Raw genomic sequence first — 16195 nt, 5'->3', positions numbered from 1 at the left:
GTGGGACTCGGAGATGACTTCGCTTAGTCTGACGTCGCGTTTCCTTTCTCAATTCAATTCAAATTCAATTCAAAAAATGCTTTATTGGCATGACAAAATTGAATTGAGTTTTGCCAAAGCAATTCAACAATGAACATTATCACACAACAACCCTCCCATTTCCCTCTCTCCCTCTGTATTTACAGTGGACATGGGTGCGCATGAGTGCCTGGTTCCCGTGCTCCAGGGTGTCTACACCAGGGTCTGTCTCTCTGTTTCTCTGTCTCTCTGGCTACATACTGGGCCTCTAGCTCTGCTGTCTGCTGCTCCTCTCCCATCAGAACTGGCAGTTTTTCTAAGTCAGAGAGCAGCTGGACTGTGGTGGCCTGATTGGCCAGTTTGGGGAAGTACGTGTCCCTGATTTGCTTATACTGGGGACAGTGTAACAGGAAATGCATTTCTGTCTCTACCTCTCCCAGATCACAGTGACCGCACAGCCTTTTTTCTTTGGCAATCCAGGTTTTTTTGTGCCGGCTAGTTTCGATGGCCAGGCTGTGGTCACTGAGTCTGTACTTGGTCAGGATCTGTCTATGTTTTGTGTTTTTGACCCTGACAAGATATTCTGCCAGGGTAAATTCTTTTTTTAGGGCCAGATAGCATTGCAATTTATTGTGTGATTCAATTTCGTTATTCCAATGTACTTTATAATTGTTTTCCAGATTTAGATGAATTTGTTTCATTTTTTTGTGCTGGGAGTTTTTTGTTGGTGGTGTTCTGAAGCTCGCTGGTGTTAATTTGGCTCAATTGGCTGAGTTTCAGTACCATTCTACTGAGGGGATTCTCTTGTGGGGGCTGTGAGCAGCTCCGCAGTGCAGTGTGGTGGAAGGACTGCGGATCAGCCTGCTGTAGATGTGTGTTCTGTGTGTTCAGTTCACAAGCGAAGCCCCGTAGAATGAGTTCACAGGCGTGTAAGGCAGGGTTTCTCTACACCTACAACACGATATATAGATTACACTTTGTAGCACACTCATTGTAGTGTGTTGTGCTGCGTTATAATGGTATTCTTTTCCTACATTGCATGTGTTTTTAGTCCGTGCACCGCCTTCCTTATACTGTGTTGGTCTTCAGTGTGCTGTTCAGGGTTATGAGAAATGGTACAGAGTCAGAGATGGTACTTTTTAAAGCCAGGGCTCAATAAAAAAAACAAAGGCAAGTAAATGATCTTAAAACGAGCAGGATTGCACACGTGGGTCTACAAAGGATGTGACACACATGGAATCCAATCAGAATGTGGGGTGGGCCAGTTCTGTACATGTATATATATATATATACACACACCACATGGGCTTATAGAAAGGGAGAGGCACTTGACTCATGCCAGACCAGAGTGGTATCCTGAGCCAAGCGCTGTGCTGCAGAACAGGATGAATAGCAGCCTTGTTCGACCAGGGAGGCTTTCAATGGGCATGCTAACCATTGCTTTACATCCCTTTTATTAATCCTACTTATTTCCTACCAGCGTTATTACCCACCACTGTTATAACAGCGGCTTCTGCTTTTGATTCTTCATATTATGTTAATTCAGGAATACGTAGATGGAAAATCATTCAAGTTCAAAGGCTTGATTGCTGAAGGTCTCCCAAACATTTCTTTTTTGAATGTTTTTTTTTATTATGGGATTCCAATAGATGACCAACAAAGGATTCCCCTTTTGTTTGGTCAGTGGTCTCGCACCGTGTCCAGTGGTTAATGGGAGAGGCGGGGTGCTCGTTTGGGCTTGCTTAGAAATGCAGAAACCGCTTTCCTCAACTTACAAGCTGGAGAGATCTCTCACTTAGTGCTCCGCTTATACAAATAAATAAAAAGAAAAAACTGAAAATCAACACCAGAATAAAAACACTTGACAATTGTTTTTAACCAAACCTCACAATATCCGCTTTTATTACCAGCATTGCATATTAAACGTGGATCTGTTGGTTATATTAACAGTAATTTATTACAGAAAGTTACTAAGCTTTTATACAAATCAATTTCCACTCATGTGTGCGTGTGAGAACCCGTGTTCACTCATCAACCCCTTTTTGTTTTTTATTTTCAAATACTTTTTTTGTTTGTTTTCTTTTCTTAAAAATTACACAGAGAGACACACACACAAGTTTAGCATTTAGGAAATCCACTTTTACAAAAAACAGTGTGACTCGTAAATCAACTACAATTTAAAAATACAAATAATAATAAGTGGAAGCTGGAATAAACACGAGGCCAATGGTTTCCTTGTCCGGTAAACAGACTCGAGAAAACAGGTAGACATTTCTACTTCTATCTAGGGGTGTGTGAACGGACAGGATGCGATGGGACACGCAGGACCAGAGAGAGACAGGACAGGTGAACGCAGGACCAGAGACAGGACAGGTGAACGCAGAGCCCAGGAGAGCGGCACTTAGACCAGCTCTAATCAAGGCGTTCTGTGACCAACAACACAGGTACAGCACACATACAAATTTTTTTTTAAAAAAAGCATTTAGTTTAGAGTGTTTTTTAATTCTGGTAAACGACTTTCCTTTTCATCTTTGTGTTTTAAAAAAAAAAAAAAAAAAAAATGTAACTTGTTACAGATAATTGAAAAAAAAAAAAAAAAAAAAAAAAAAATAGAGACAACTGGAAGGCCAGATTACTCAAAGACACTAGGATCACACTAGGATTAACAAACATCAATTGGAGGTTTTGAAATCAAGTTGATGGCTGTAGAGAGTGAGTTTGGGGACAGGGGGGGGGGCCTGGGCTCGCCTGTTTTCTCCTTTCTCTGGGAGTACAGACACTTTCATTTTGTTTAGTTTCTTTACAAAAGAAGGCATTTTGATTGTTTTTTGCCACGTCGGGCCTGTAGCGCCGCCCTGGTGGCCATCTCGAACACCTCCCTCACACCGTCCTTTGTCTTTGCTGAGCACTCCATGTAGCCAAAGGCACCGATGCGGTTTGCCATGTCCCGGCCCTCCTCCGGCTTCACTGGCTCCTACAGGGGGAGAGGAGAGGGCTGTGAGCTTCCCCTTAATCTCCCACATGTCTAACACAAAGATGAACCCTGTTTAAACATTAACAAACTATCTGAACCAATTCAAGTCATCCTGCAAAGCCCTCCACTATGCTGCTAATAAAACCACATGTGAAAGATTCAACGAATACCCTTCCACTGTACACATGGTGCGACATGAAAAACACAGCCGACCTCTATATGGGACCCTGCTGAACTGTGTATCTTTTTGAATCCGCAGTTCAGCCCCTGGTTCAGACGAGTCTTGCAAATCGCTGCCCTGCTCCCTGTACCTGTTTCATCTTGGCCAGTTCTCGGCGTGTGTGCTCGTCGTTCCGCAGGTCCTTCTTGTTCCCCACCAGGATGATGGGCACATTCGGGCAGAAATGCTTCACCTCCGGAGTCCACTTCTCCGGGATGTTTTCTAAAAAGAGCAGAGTTAAAAACCTGCAGGGAAACCCTGGGTGCCTCCAGGGCAGATTCAGGGCCCTCGCTTCCACTGTGCTGTCAGGATGAGGCTTGACTTATTTAAATAGTAAGGTTCAGATGTGCTGCTATAATAGCGCGATCTGGAATGACAGCCGTTTCAGATTTTTATTTTACTCCTAAATGCATTCGTGTTCATACTGTGTGTGTCCCTTAAGCTCGCTTAAATGAAGAGGCACATGCAACACAGCTTAATAAGAGGAAGTGGAAAATGCATTAGTTAAACCAGTTGAAGATCACTTTAATCCAAGGGGGATGTGCAAAATAAATACATCTAAATACTGTGCTATTACAGTAGCTGTCGTACATTTTTTTTTTTTGGGCACTAGACCAAATCTACTTTTCCCCCACGCAAAACAGCTGTGAGACTGCGTGCTGCAGCTTAGTCACAGACCGTGTAGGTGTATTGAGCAATGCAGTGACTCGAGGAGAGTTAAAGGAAATGAAATCTGCTTTCAAAGGGTACAGAATGAAACTGCACCATACCTCCATTGTACAATGTGAACAGAACTACTGTGTTGCAAGGCAGACTTCTCACATTTACTTCTCTTAACAGCATTTGCTATTTTGATTACTTATCCAATATGTTCACATTGCAGGCTTAAACAAACAAACGCACTTGAACTTCACCACACAGAGCGGCTGCGTGCCAGCCGCACACTTACCTGCTTTGATTAAATTATCCATTGCAGCAAAGACAGCCCTGTAGGAGTCTGAACTGCGAAATGCTTACCTAAACTGTCTGGACTGTCTATGGAGAAGCACATGAGGATAACGTCTGTGTCGGGGTAGGATAGAGGCCTGAGTCGATCATAGTCCTCCTGTCCGGCTGTGTCCCAGAGAGCCAGCTCCACCTTCGAGAGAGAGGAGACTTAGAGATCCTTCACTGAACTGTGTAGGCGAGAGAGACCGGGCGTCCCCCAACTCGGGCATTGTAGCAGCATCCTACACGAGGCCCATTAGATTCTCTCTGTTAAAACCGGACGGCCTGGGAACCCCATGGGGGTGGGACAGCTCACCTGTTTGCTGTCCACCTCGATGTCTGCGACGTAGTTCTCGAAGACCGTGGGGACGTAGACCTCTGGAAACTGGTCCTTACTGAAGACTATCAGCAGGCAGGTCTTTCCACAGGCCCCATCACCCACGATCACCAGCTTCTTACGGATCGCTGCCATGCCTGCGGGGACAAAGCGCCAGGGTCAGGGGGTGTGTGCCACGCAACAGGACAGGATGCAGGGCTACCCTGGGACTGGTCTGCTTTCATATAGGAGACAGCAAGGCAACAATAGCAGCTGGGATTGAAGAGGTTTGGTATTTCAGTACCTATCATGATACAGTTTCTAAAAATAGCTCTTAATTACAGTGCTGCCTCATTAAAACACTCGGCATGCTGCAGCACTCACACCCACCCACCAGAAACCAAGAGTAAAACCTTTTTTTTTTGGGGGGGGGGGGGGGGGCCCCCCCAAGTACTATATATTTTGATTTGGAAAGTACTGGGCCAGGTAAATAGCAAGCACCTCTTTTAAAATGTATTTTTAGATCCTGAGATTTTTATACCTACTGCAACAGCCAGCTGGAACATATTGTTATTTTACCATTTCCTCAAAAAATTATTTTTTTTTTTTTTTTTTTTTTTTTTTTTTTAAAAAGTCACAGAATCAAAGTTAGCTGAGACTTGGTATTGGCTCATTCATTTCAGACTCTGCACGGGACCCAAATCCTACAGTCAGAGGAACAGAGTCACCCAGACTGACACGCCCTGTACCCCACACACACACACACACACACACACACACTCCTGTAGAAGCTCATGCGTCTTCTTATTAAACTCACCAGAAATCAAACTGCTATGCAAAGGGAGCCTTATTTCAATTACTGAAGCAGTTTGCTTAATGCCAGGGAGGTGCACACTGATGTCACCACACTTACACCACACCCCTGCCCCTATCCTGAAAGCACCAGGATGTGCTGCACAGCACAGCATTTAGGGAACCGCAGTTTATAATAGGAAATGCCATTACAGTGCCATCTACACCAAAAACTAAAACTACAGTCCAGTCCAGGTTTTTACTCCAAGCAGGTTCTAATATAGTTCATTGAAGCTGCTAAGAGGCAATTAACTAATTTAGGACCTGGTTGAAATAAAGACCAGGACTGGAATGGATCTCGACGGGCAGAGTTGAGTACCACTGTCTTAGACAGTAGAGTAGTATTGTGTAGCAAGAACACCACTTCACAAATAACTAGAACGACAGACTGTGTTTCTCTGTTGTGTATATACACAGGGATGGAAATTAGACTCCTGATGCATTGCTGTTTCACACGCTCCAGGTTTGAATACAAGCCTGACTATAAAGCTCAGGTGTGTCCTATTAATCCTGTAGTAAAACCAGGAATGGCTCAAACTGCAATGCAATGGGAGTCTTACTTCCATCCCTGATACAGTATGTGTTTGTTTTAAATTTAAAAGTTACAATTTCGGAATGGAGAGAGACTCGATTCAATACACAGAGCATCCTGCCATGGTCGTATTAAAAGGTCACTCAATGCACCTGGGTTTTCCATCCCGTGCGTACAGACCTACAGGATACACAACAATGAAAAACAATAGTGATGCGTAGCGTGCACACACACACACACACACACACACACACGTGCAAACGGGCTGTCCCTCGCTTGCCATGCAAATGCAACCCATGCGATGTGGACCGATAGACAGGGGCCACACTGCCAGGCAGTTTCAGTCAGGACGGTCAAGACTTTGACAGAGGGTCGACAGGATGGACTTTGGTCGATACATTCTCAGAAGTGATGGCTTACAAGAAACGATCACGTATCACTGCAGAACAATTTCAAACACCTTCCAGCCCAGGTCACTGAATCCACAGCAGTGCAGACAGCCCACGGTGCTGCACGCCCCACACAGGCTGCTGCTGCCGCTGCTTCATGTCGTGTCTTGATTGTAGCAGCCGAGTTGTTTTCCCCTTTACACACTTAAAACTACAATATTCAAAACTACAAATATCAAAATGATGTCGGCGCACTGAGAAATAGGCTGTGTGGTCCAGTGGTTAAAGGAACAGACTTGTAACCAGGAGATCCCCGGTTCAAATCCCCACCTCAGCCACTGACTCATTGTGTGACCCTGAGCAAGTCACTTCACCTCCTTGTGCTCCGTCTTTCAGGTGAGACGTAGTTGTAAGTGACTCTGCAGCTGATGCATAGTTCACACACCTTAGTCTCTGTAAGTTGCCTTGGATAAAGGCGTCTGCTAAATAAACACATAATAATAATAATAATAATAATAATAATAATAATAATAATAATAAAATAGAAATGCTGATTATATCAAGTACTTTCACTTCTCCTACTAGATCACTCTCCGTCTAGAATAGAGGATCTCTTTCGAGTAACTAAATACTGTGTTGATTAGAGGTTGCAGTACAGGTGAAAGACTAATGGAGATGTTTAATTGTAAATCCAGTGTGGTAGCTATACAGCAGCCTCACTTTACTGGAGAACACCTACCATTCTCCAGTGTTACATTAGGAACTTGACAATGTCTTTTAATGTGATGTAGTTAGTCAAGATTAGTGCTAACTCCCAGTCTGTGAACCTACCCCTGTGTGTGTTCCATAATTCTGCTCTCAGTATCATGTTGGGTTTAAGGTTTGCCTTATTTCACCCCTTCCTTAAAAAGAGCGAGTAGATAGAGGAAACGATCACATGAAGAAAAGGAACTTTGATTATCAGAGTCAGAACAGCTGCCCCTCCACCACGAACCTACAATTACAAGCACAGCAAAAGGACTAAAGTCACAACATCCTGCGTCGCTCCAGATACCTTTACAGTGTGTACCAAGCAAACGAGCACGACTGCCTTGCAATATATATCCAGAACAGCCCCAGAGCCAGCCAGCGCAACTCCCGAGCCAAACTACAACAGCAGCCGAAATTCTTCATGAAAAGTGCTAGTTCGGGTCGGGCTGTATTTATCATTCAAGAACCAATCTGTTAGGAGGAAAATCAAGTGATTGTGTTGAAAGCCTGGATTGCATTGCCAACTGTTCAAATACAGCTTTGCTGTACAAAATACTTCCCATGACTAGTTAACATAGGGGGAAAAAAAATAAAACTACCGATTTGTGAATCAAATTGTAATATAAAAGGCGTCACAAACCTGTGATGGGAATACACATCAGCCTGCACGAGCTCACAGATTCACTTTCATACAGTCTGGAGGAACCACACGATTAAATCAAATAAATAAATGACTCCATCACACACGGCAGTGTGGAAAGTGGGAGGAAACAAACAGAGTGATTCAAAGCCTTCCAGAGCAGCTTTCCGACTCAAAACGCCCAACACTGAAACACAAGGCAGCTTTGAGTGGACCGCGCACTCAATCCCTGCACTGTGCGGCTCTCAAGCAGGCTGTTTTGACTCGCAGCAGAAGTTTGTTAAAGAGGAACTAGAATGAGAGCCAACACTTGACTCGCAAGAAGACTGAACCATCCTGCCCAGGAAACAGACTCCCTGCAGAAACCTGACGCATGAAGACCAATTCACTACTGTATGTGAAGATGCACTGTCCCTCCCAAACACTTTCTAAAACACATGTTCAAGAAGCTTGTTACCTTTTACTGTAAGGAAGCTGAAAAATATCAGTTCAGTTCTACTCTTTTTATTTATTTCTGGCCTAAAACAGTTTGAATAAGTCACTTATAACTTTCTACTGCTGCAAGTAGCGTGTTCTTTTATGGAGGGGAAGAACCTGTGTCCCTGCAGAAGACTGTTTTACAATTTACGAGTTTAGGCTGCTCAATGTTACAGCACTAGGAACCGACACAAAGGTAGGTACCTAGAAAACATGTTAAATCAGGCTGGGACCTATTGAGGGGTCGAGGCTGCGAGTAATAGACTATACTTTACCATGCTAACATACCCATTGCACAGCAGTTTGATCCATTCCTGGTTTTGCTATGAGTTTAATAAGAAACAACTGAGCTTGTTACCTACTGTAGCTAATCAAGCTCATAGTAAAACCTGGAATGGGTGAAACTGCTATGCAATGGGTGTCTGTCTTTTCAACATCAATATTTATTACTATAGCAATGCAGGTCCTTGCATCCAATAAGGTTTGTGTCTTACAATTTACACTGTAAATGCAAGATGAAAATAGTTTAGAACATTCTGTAAAACCCTCCCCTCTGTTGAGGGATCCTGTCTTGCCTGTGTAGTGTAAAACCTTCCCCTCTGTTGAGGGATCCTGTCTCGACTGTGTAGTGTAAAACCTTCCCCTCTGTTGAGGGATCCTGTCTCGACTGTGTAGTGTAAAACCTTCCCCTCTGTTGAGGGATCCTGTCTCGACTGTGTAGTGTAAAACCTTCCCCTCTGTTGAGGGATCCTGTCTCGACTGTGTAGTGTAAAACCCTCCCCTCTGTTGAGGGATCCTGTCTCGACTGTGTAGTGTAAAACCCTCCCCTCTGTTGAGGGATCCTGTCTCGACTGTGTAGTGTAAAACCTTCCCCTCTGTTGAGGGATCCTGTCTCGACTGTGTATTGTAAAACCTTCCCCTCTGTTGAGGGATCCTGTCTCGACTGTGTAGTGTAAAACCTTCCCCTCTGTTGAGGGATCCTGTCTCGACTGTGTATTGTAAAACCTTCCCCTCTGTTGAGGGATCCTGTCTCGACTGTGTAGTGTAAAACCTTCCCCTCTGTTGAGGGATCCTGTCTTAACTGTGTAGTGTATGCCTATTCTGTTTGTTTTTTTTTGGTATAGGAAATATTCTGACGGATAGGCCCTAGGAAAGTGTACCAATGATGCTGTTTCCATTGGCATAAAGAAAAGCAAATAAACCACAACTTACTGATGTCAGAGGAACAAAATCTACTCCCATCTACAAAACAAGCATCTGGTGCTGTTTATCTGGGCATTACCAATACAGCCAAGACTCCGGCATCACCCAAACTGTACCTCAGCGCAGAACACACCACTGTGTATGTACAGCGGTGTGAATCACCGTTCAAAATCAATAATTCAACATTCAAGCAATAAAACTGAGTTATCTTGAGCTGAGCAAACAGGACTGCATCTTTAACTTCTTTAAGAGGCATATGTACATTTCAGGCAGAACCGCAACAGTGTTTTGGAAATCGATAATATATTTCAACCTTACCACCGTGCATGAGGCTTTTTTTCACAATGCGAGCCTTTGTTTAAAAAAATGAATAACTGGCCGGACTAAGCAAACCCCCACCAACCCTGCCAAGTTACACTGCCAGGACCAGTCAGTGACTGCACAGGTAGGTCTGGATCACTATATACACGCTTTCCACAAACCAGAACTCTTGTTTTACAAGACGACAGCAAAGTATGCCCTCCTAGAAAAGGTGGTAACAAGCTGCTGTACATTGTACAGGGATGGTGATATGACTCGCATTGCATAGCTGTTTCAGTCCATTCCAGGTTTCATTACAAGCTTGATTAGCCGCAGTATATAGGTAACCAGCTCAGGCGTACCATCCTAAATTCATAGTGAAACTAGGAATGGATCAAGCTGCAATGCAATGGGAGTCTTATTCCCATCCCTGTAGTGCCTACTGCAGTACCCCAGGTTAGCAGCTGCAGAGGGACTGACCCACCTGAAAACACACATATAAAAACACAATGCAATTAACAAGTGTACTGGGGGAACCACAGTAACGTCATGTGGATCTCTACAAGATGTCAACTCGTTTCAGAACAAATCACAGTGCCGTGTCAAGTTGCTAGACTTGCAGTGGCAGTCAGATCCTGTCATTACAGCAGCCATGTCAGAAGGGAGGAATCTGAGCTGAGCGATTCAAAAACGCCGGAATTACGCAGTGCTCTATCAAGCGTAAGATATTTGCTCCGTTTAGAACCGGTTTCGGTTAAACCCAAGCAACAATCACAATATTCATCGCAGCGGTGGCAATTTGAAAAGCAAACGTTTCTAAAACGTCACAGCCCACGTCAACAGAGTGGCCATAAAAAAACAAAACATAAAAACACAGTAACATGAGTGAAGCGCGTAGTGGAACTGCTAACTTTAACTGGTGAGCCTCGTACTATTCAAGTGGAGGGCACGCCCGGTCTTGTACTATATATCCCTAAATCTGTAAATAAGTAACTCCGGCCTACGTTACGTGTGTATCGCAGGGCTTTTAAGATGTTCCCACTATCCACACCAAGGCAAAACAGATATTAAAATGTCCACACTGGCAGAAGTGAAGCTAAACGTGTTTTCACCCAACGCCCCTCGACTCCATACAACAGCCGCGTCATTATTATTATTATTATTATTATTATTTTTATTATTATTATTATTATTAAGGGAAGCTCGTTTGGAGACGGAGGGAACCTCGGTCTTGTAAAGAATTGTATTACATCGTCCCGGTGATTTGACCCACATGGGCCCGGGAAACAATCCCCGTGTGTGTTTTTAACCCGATTTTCCTTGGGCTGGGTCACATCATATCCCCCCTCCCCTCCCAACAGCAAGATGGCGTCAAACAGCAACAGATGGCTGTTTTTGTACCTCGGGTCGCGGGTCGTGTTGTACAGGAGGAAGCGCCAGGCTGGGACTAGTCCTTCGTAAATCTCGGCGTTTTTGTGGTATTGTTTCGCCCACCAGATCACTATCAAACAACATCGCCATCGTCCACATCACAGCACCAATAACACTAACGCTACTTTAAAACAAATCGGTACGTATTTAAAAACCGGGCTCGGAATCAAAACAAAGAGAGAAGAAGGCCTTCGGTATTTTGAATCTAGATTTAGTGAGCAAACAAAACGACTAACACACAGTCCCAGTCCGAAATGTGCAAGTACACCCAACTTACTACCAGATCCGGCCCTTAATCTAAGAAAGAAAAAAAAAAAAACTTAAAAAAAGTATATTTAAAACCTTCCAACACTTTCCCGCTGTTATTGCCAAAGTATTTATTTTATATAAAATGATATTTACACGTGCAATATTATATATACACACATATATATTATATATATATATATATATATATATATATATATATATATATATATATATATATATATATATATATATATGCAAGAAAAGGCTGTGTATTTACAATGTGTCACCAGACTAAAAAATATCGTTTGGTTCTCTTTATTTATTTAAATATTTTACTGAAATGTGCCTGTTGTTACTAACTCCAGTTACAATACATCTACTCTGTGACCAATGTATATGAAAATCATGATTCATATCCGACCAAAGAAAATGTTATGCGGTTCTGTATTGATCAGCGGTATTTAAAAAGTAACAATAAATAAATAAATTAAATATTTAAAACAGACATTACTACAAACAAACGGCAAATGTGTACAGTTTGTGATCAATCTTCATAGCCATTTCAAATACCAGTCTCCACTTGGGTGACAACATTATATATCTTTTGTATATTATGCATTTTAAACGTGATATTTCAGATTAGGCAATGTAATCTCAAAAAAAAACAACACACGTAGACGGCGAAATAAATCGTAAAAGAAAGTCTCAATAGCACTTTTAAATAACACACATCCGGATTCACTGACCAAGGGCTGTTTCTGTTGTTGCAAAATAACATTTCAAGAAAAGGCGAATCGTTCGAGTTACACGAACAAGACGAACCAGCGCGTAGGGCGGAAGCTTCTTAATGTCGTACTCGCCGATAGGAAAAGAAATGCGGAAAAAAAAAAAAAAAAAGACATTAATACAACTTTCAAACACCGCCTTTCTACCGTGAATCTCACAAAACGGGCCGCTGAGCGCTAGGATCGACGACGACGCTGTTAAATTGCGCTTACCTGTAGTTGTGTTGCAGTTTTTTGTGTTTTTTTTCTGTATTAAAATCCCCCTGTTTCGCTCTGCCTCTCCGTTACAATAAAAACCCGGCTCTCGCGTGTGCGCGCACGGGCGGGAGAAGGCGCGTCTCCGCCTCTTCTTGAAGGGGGGGGGGGGTAGCGGGCACGAGCACGGGCCACGCCTGCACGGCCACGGGGCGAGGGGGAGGGGGAGGGGGTGTTACACACAGAGACGGGATAAGTCTCATAGTGCATAGCAGAAGCGCCCACTCCAGGTTTCACTACGAGCTTGATTAGCCACAGTGTACAGGTAACACGCTCAGGTGTGTCTTAATAAGCTAACAGTAAAACCAGGAGTGGATCACACTGCCATGCAATGGGCGACTTTTTATAGCTATCCCTGATGTATAAGTCTTGAGAAAAATCTCCTAATGATAAAAACAAACGTCGTTCTATCAAAACAATTAACTCGAAATCCCTTTATTTTATTTTACATTACCCATTTTCCCCAGCAAACATCATTATTAAACCGGTTTCGGCACAAACTGTGACGGTCCTCACATCACGTGACGCTAATTCAGCATCCACAGAAACAGATTCGATAAAAAAAAATAAAAAAAAAATAATAAATAAACAGAACGACAAGTCAGTTGCTAAATTAACATTCAAGCGAATCTCGTTTCTTGAAAATAAGACGTATACAATTGTAGAATTTGTGTACGTATATATATAGAAAATGTCGTTTCAAGCAGTAATAAAATCTGCTAACACGATATCTCCGCCACAGTTGTCCTAAGCAGGAAAATGGATGCTGGTGACGGAAGGTCCTGACAGTTTCCCCCCAAACCCGCAGTGTGTTGACATGGAGTAATGCTGGGAGCCAGCGCTGTGCTGCAGCAATGGAGGAACCGTGGAATTTAGAGTTCGTCTCTTATGCTGTAGACTGCCTGCTGTCCTTCGTCACGGAGTTTGTTCAAGACTGGGCCGCCAATGATATGAGAGTGTCGATCTTCAAAATACTCCTGGGCTGGCTGCTGATCAGCCTGGTATCCATTCACTTTGCATGGAAAGTGTACGGGATCACTGTCAACGACATGTACCACCGGCAAGGTGAGCTGAGTAGCTGGGGTGATGTTATTATCATCAGAGTGCTTCAAACCAGTACAACACCTACTGGCAGCGGTCTAAGGGGGCTTCTATACCAGTACAAATTACACTACCAGTAAGAAGCCCCAAAACGACTGCTGTCATTGATTAACATCAGGGCTGAAGAAAGATCAATACTGTATTGTATTGACTTCAGGGTTAGAGAAAGTGAATTCGTTTTGTGCTGCAGCCTCAGTGCCAGTAACAATCCTACTGGTAGTAACAGTAAAGAGTGAAAGTGCTATGCAATAGGAGTCCTATTTCCTGCATAGCCACCTGGAAAGGACAGTAACATGTAGTTTTTGGTAGAAGTTTATATGATGAGAATGCAACACAAATATTTGATGTTGTTTAATGAGCAATGTTTTGCTTGTGGTCTTCTATCACGGTAGATCCTTCTATTCTGACCCTATGTCCTGTTATGTTATGTCCTGTAACTCACTGATATGCAATGGATGGCTGCACTGGAGCCCCTGTTGAATGGCGGGTTGACGTGACGGAGTCCCTGTTGAATGGCGGGTTGACGTGACGGAGCCCCTGTTGAATGACGGGTTGACGTGACGGAGCCCCTGTTGAATGGCGGGTTGACGTGACGGAGCCCCTGTTGAATGGCAGGTTGACGTGACGGAGCCCCTGTTGAATGGCAGGTCGATGTGACGGAGCCCCTGTTGAATGGCGGGTTGACGTGACGGAGCCCCTGTTGAATGACGGGTTGACGTGACGGAGCCCCTGTTGAATGGCAGGTTGACGTGACGGAGCCCCTGTTGAATGGCAGGTCGATGTGACGGAGCCCCTGTTGAATGGCGGGTTGACGTGACGGAGCCCCTGTTGAATGGCGGGTTGACGTGACGGAGCCCCTGTTGAATGACGGGTTGACGTGACGGAGCCCCTGTTGAATGGCGGGTTGACGTGACGGAGCCCCTGTTGAATGGCGGGTTGACGTGACGGAGCCCCTGTTGAATGGCAGGTCGATGTGACGGATGTCTTTGTTCTTCCGCAGGCACTGCTGGCCAGAATGGAGGCACCCCAGAGACAGCAACAAATTTCAGCGGCTGGTAGGTTACCCACGGTGATGGAGAGGGGCAGGGCTTGTGTACTGAGGGGCAGTGGAGACGGGGGGGGGGGGGGGCAGTGAGGATGGGAGGGGTATGAAGCACTGGCTCACTTGTTTTTGTTGAAGTTGATGGGTAGAGCTAGTGATGCTTTTCTATTAGGAATATGATTGTGTAAGATCCTAGCAAATTCAATATAAACGCAAAGGACTCTCCTTTTAATCTGTGTTAATTTCAAATTACATTTTTATTTTATTTTTTTCCAGGGAGAGTTCTGCCGGGGACGGCTCCAAACCACGACGGGAGTGAGGAGCTTGCTGTGACCCGCCGCGCCTGTGTGACCAATCAGATTGTAGCGCCTTGCATCTCAACCAGTCACATCTGAAGGAGGGTGTTCAGAGACATGTGGCCCCCCCCCTTGGCTCATAAATGTAGCACTTTGCATTTTGTGTGCTTTTTTTAAAAAACAGAACAGGTTTAAACTGGGGCACCAGAGGAAGCAACGAATCCCAAGCCATCCTGACCTAACTAACTGGATATTTATTGTATGCAGGCTAATTCTGTGACACAGTTTAATTCCGCTTGCAGCCTCTGACTTCGCTTCTCCAGCAATGTCTGCATCTGCTCTTCATTGCAATGTATGGTTTTTACATTTATTTTTATCCCTAACTGATATTCGTAGGAACCCGTTAAATACCAAATGAAATGCTCCTTGAAGAAATCCCAACACAAGCTTATTTAAGTAAGCTGATGCATTACATTTAGACTTAACTTTTGCAGTTAACTAAATTATTGTCAGTTATCATAACAATTTAGTTAAAGAGAAAATTAAAATAACTGGTAGATGACACTTAAAAATGCTCCCAAAAATTACAAACTAGCCTCAAATGAGGACGAAGGCACTTAATGAAAAACTGTTCCTAGTGATATCAGTGAAAAGTGTGCATGTTTATAACTTACTGTGTATCATATTGTAAATTGTATACAGGACGCAAAGAGAAGCATTCAGAGCTATCTCAGTACTGGAAAGGCAAACTCTCCCGTTTGTAACGATATGAAATCATGCACTGCACGTGAAGCACCTGTTCTCTGCAAGGCGACAGCGTTTTAAACCAGGGTAACCCAGTAGTTATTTAGACTGGCTTTTTTTTGCACTTTTTGTTTGTTTTCTGATCCTGTGTTCAGTGCTGTCCAGCTGGTGGTCACTCTGGTCCCAGATGGTACCTTTCCATCCCACACTGGCTCACACCGGGCAGGCACGGTGCTGTTCTTCATCTGTGAGGCAGGGTGCAGACCCACACACCCTCACACCGCGGCCCTGCGCGTTCACCACTGACAGCCACAGTCTGTGGAAGCTGCAAGCTAGTAATGGCTTTCTATCTCAGCACTTTCAGTTGTGGGGTTTGGAAGCTCTGCTAAAGTTAGCGACTCGAATCAATCAATCCAAACCTTTACTTAATCAGAACAATTTCTCATTTACACTGACGACCTGGCAAGAGGCTCACACCACCGCAGCAAACCTCATCAAACACCAATCAATAAGGAGTAAATAAAACACTACCGCCCCATGCCACTTCTGCCTTACTGCTCAGAGGGGCACTGCACTGAAGAATCTCCGCTCCGCACACACACGCAGCTTTGTAGTTGAAATTCTCTTGTTTTTA

General features: G+C 43.9%; 2 protein-coding genes across 3 annotated transcripts; one reads left to right on the top strand and one right to left on the bottom strand.

Annotated features, from left to right (window-relative positions):
* Positions 1 to 1886: 1886 nt before the first annotated feature.
* On the bottom strand, positions 1887 to 12470 carry LOC117412320 (transforming protein RhoA). Its single transcript, XM_034020602.3, has 5 exons — positions 12337 to 12470; positions 4516 to 4673; positions 4230 to 4350; positions 3304 to 3434; positions 1887 to 2992 (listed from the first exon to the last, which is right to left on the bottom strand). Exons 2-5 carry the CDS (start codon positions 4669 to 4671, stop codon positions 2819 to 2821), a joined length of 582 nt encoding a protein of 193 aa, XP_033876493.1. The 5' UTR covers positions 4672 to 4673; positions 12337 to 12470; the 3' UTR covers positions 1887 to 2818.
* On the top strand, positions 11068 to 15346 carry LOC117964021 (T-cell leukemia translocation-altered gene protein homolog). 2 transcript variants are annotated; one of them, XM_058988305.1, is made up of 3 exons: positions 11068 to 11228; positions 13121 to 13443; positions 14480 to 14538. In XM_058988305.1, exons 2-3 carry the CDS (start codon positions 13233 to 13235, stop codon positions 14536 to 14538), a joined length of 270 nt encoding a protein of 89 aa, XP_058844288.1. In that variant the 5' UTR covers positions 11068 to 11228; positions 13121 to 13232. The 2 variants fall into 2 exon arrangements, with proteins under 2 accessions (XP_058844288.1, XP_034762077.2); XM_034906186.2 differs by lacking the exon at positions 11068 to 11228 and adding an exon at positions 14798 to 15346 and having other exon boundaries at positions 14480 to 14534.
* The last annotated feature ends 849 nt before the right edge of the window (positions 15347 to 16195 follow it).

The sequence above is a fragment of the Acipenser ruthenus genome, chromosome 16 (assembly GCF_902713425.1).
Source record: "Acipenser ruthenus chromosome 16, fAciRut3.2 maternal haplotype, whole genome shotgun sequence".
NCBI classification, from domain to species: Eukaryota; Metazoa; Chordata; class Actinopteri; order Acipenseriformes; family Acipenseridae; genus Acipenser; species Acipenser ruthenus.
The sequence above is the reverse complement of the archived record's forward strand: the minus strand, read 5'-3'. Positions and strand labels throughout refer to the sequence as shown.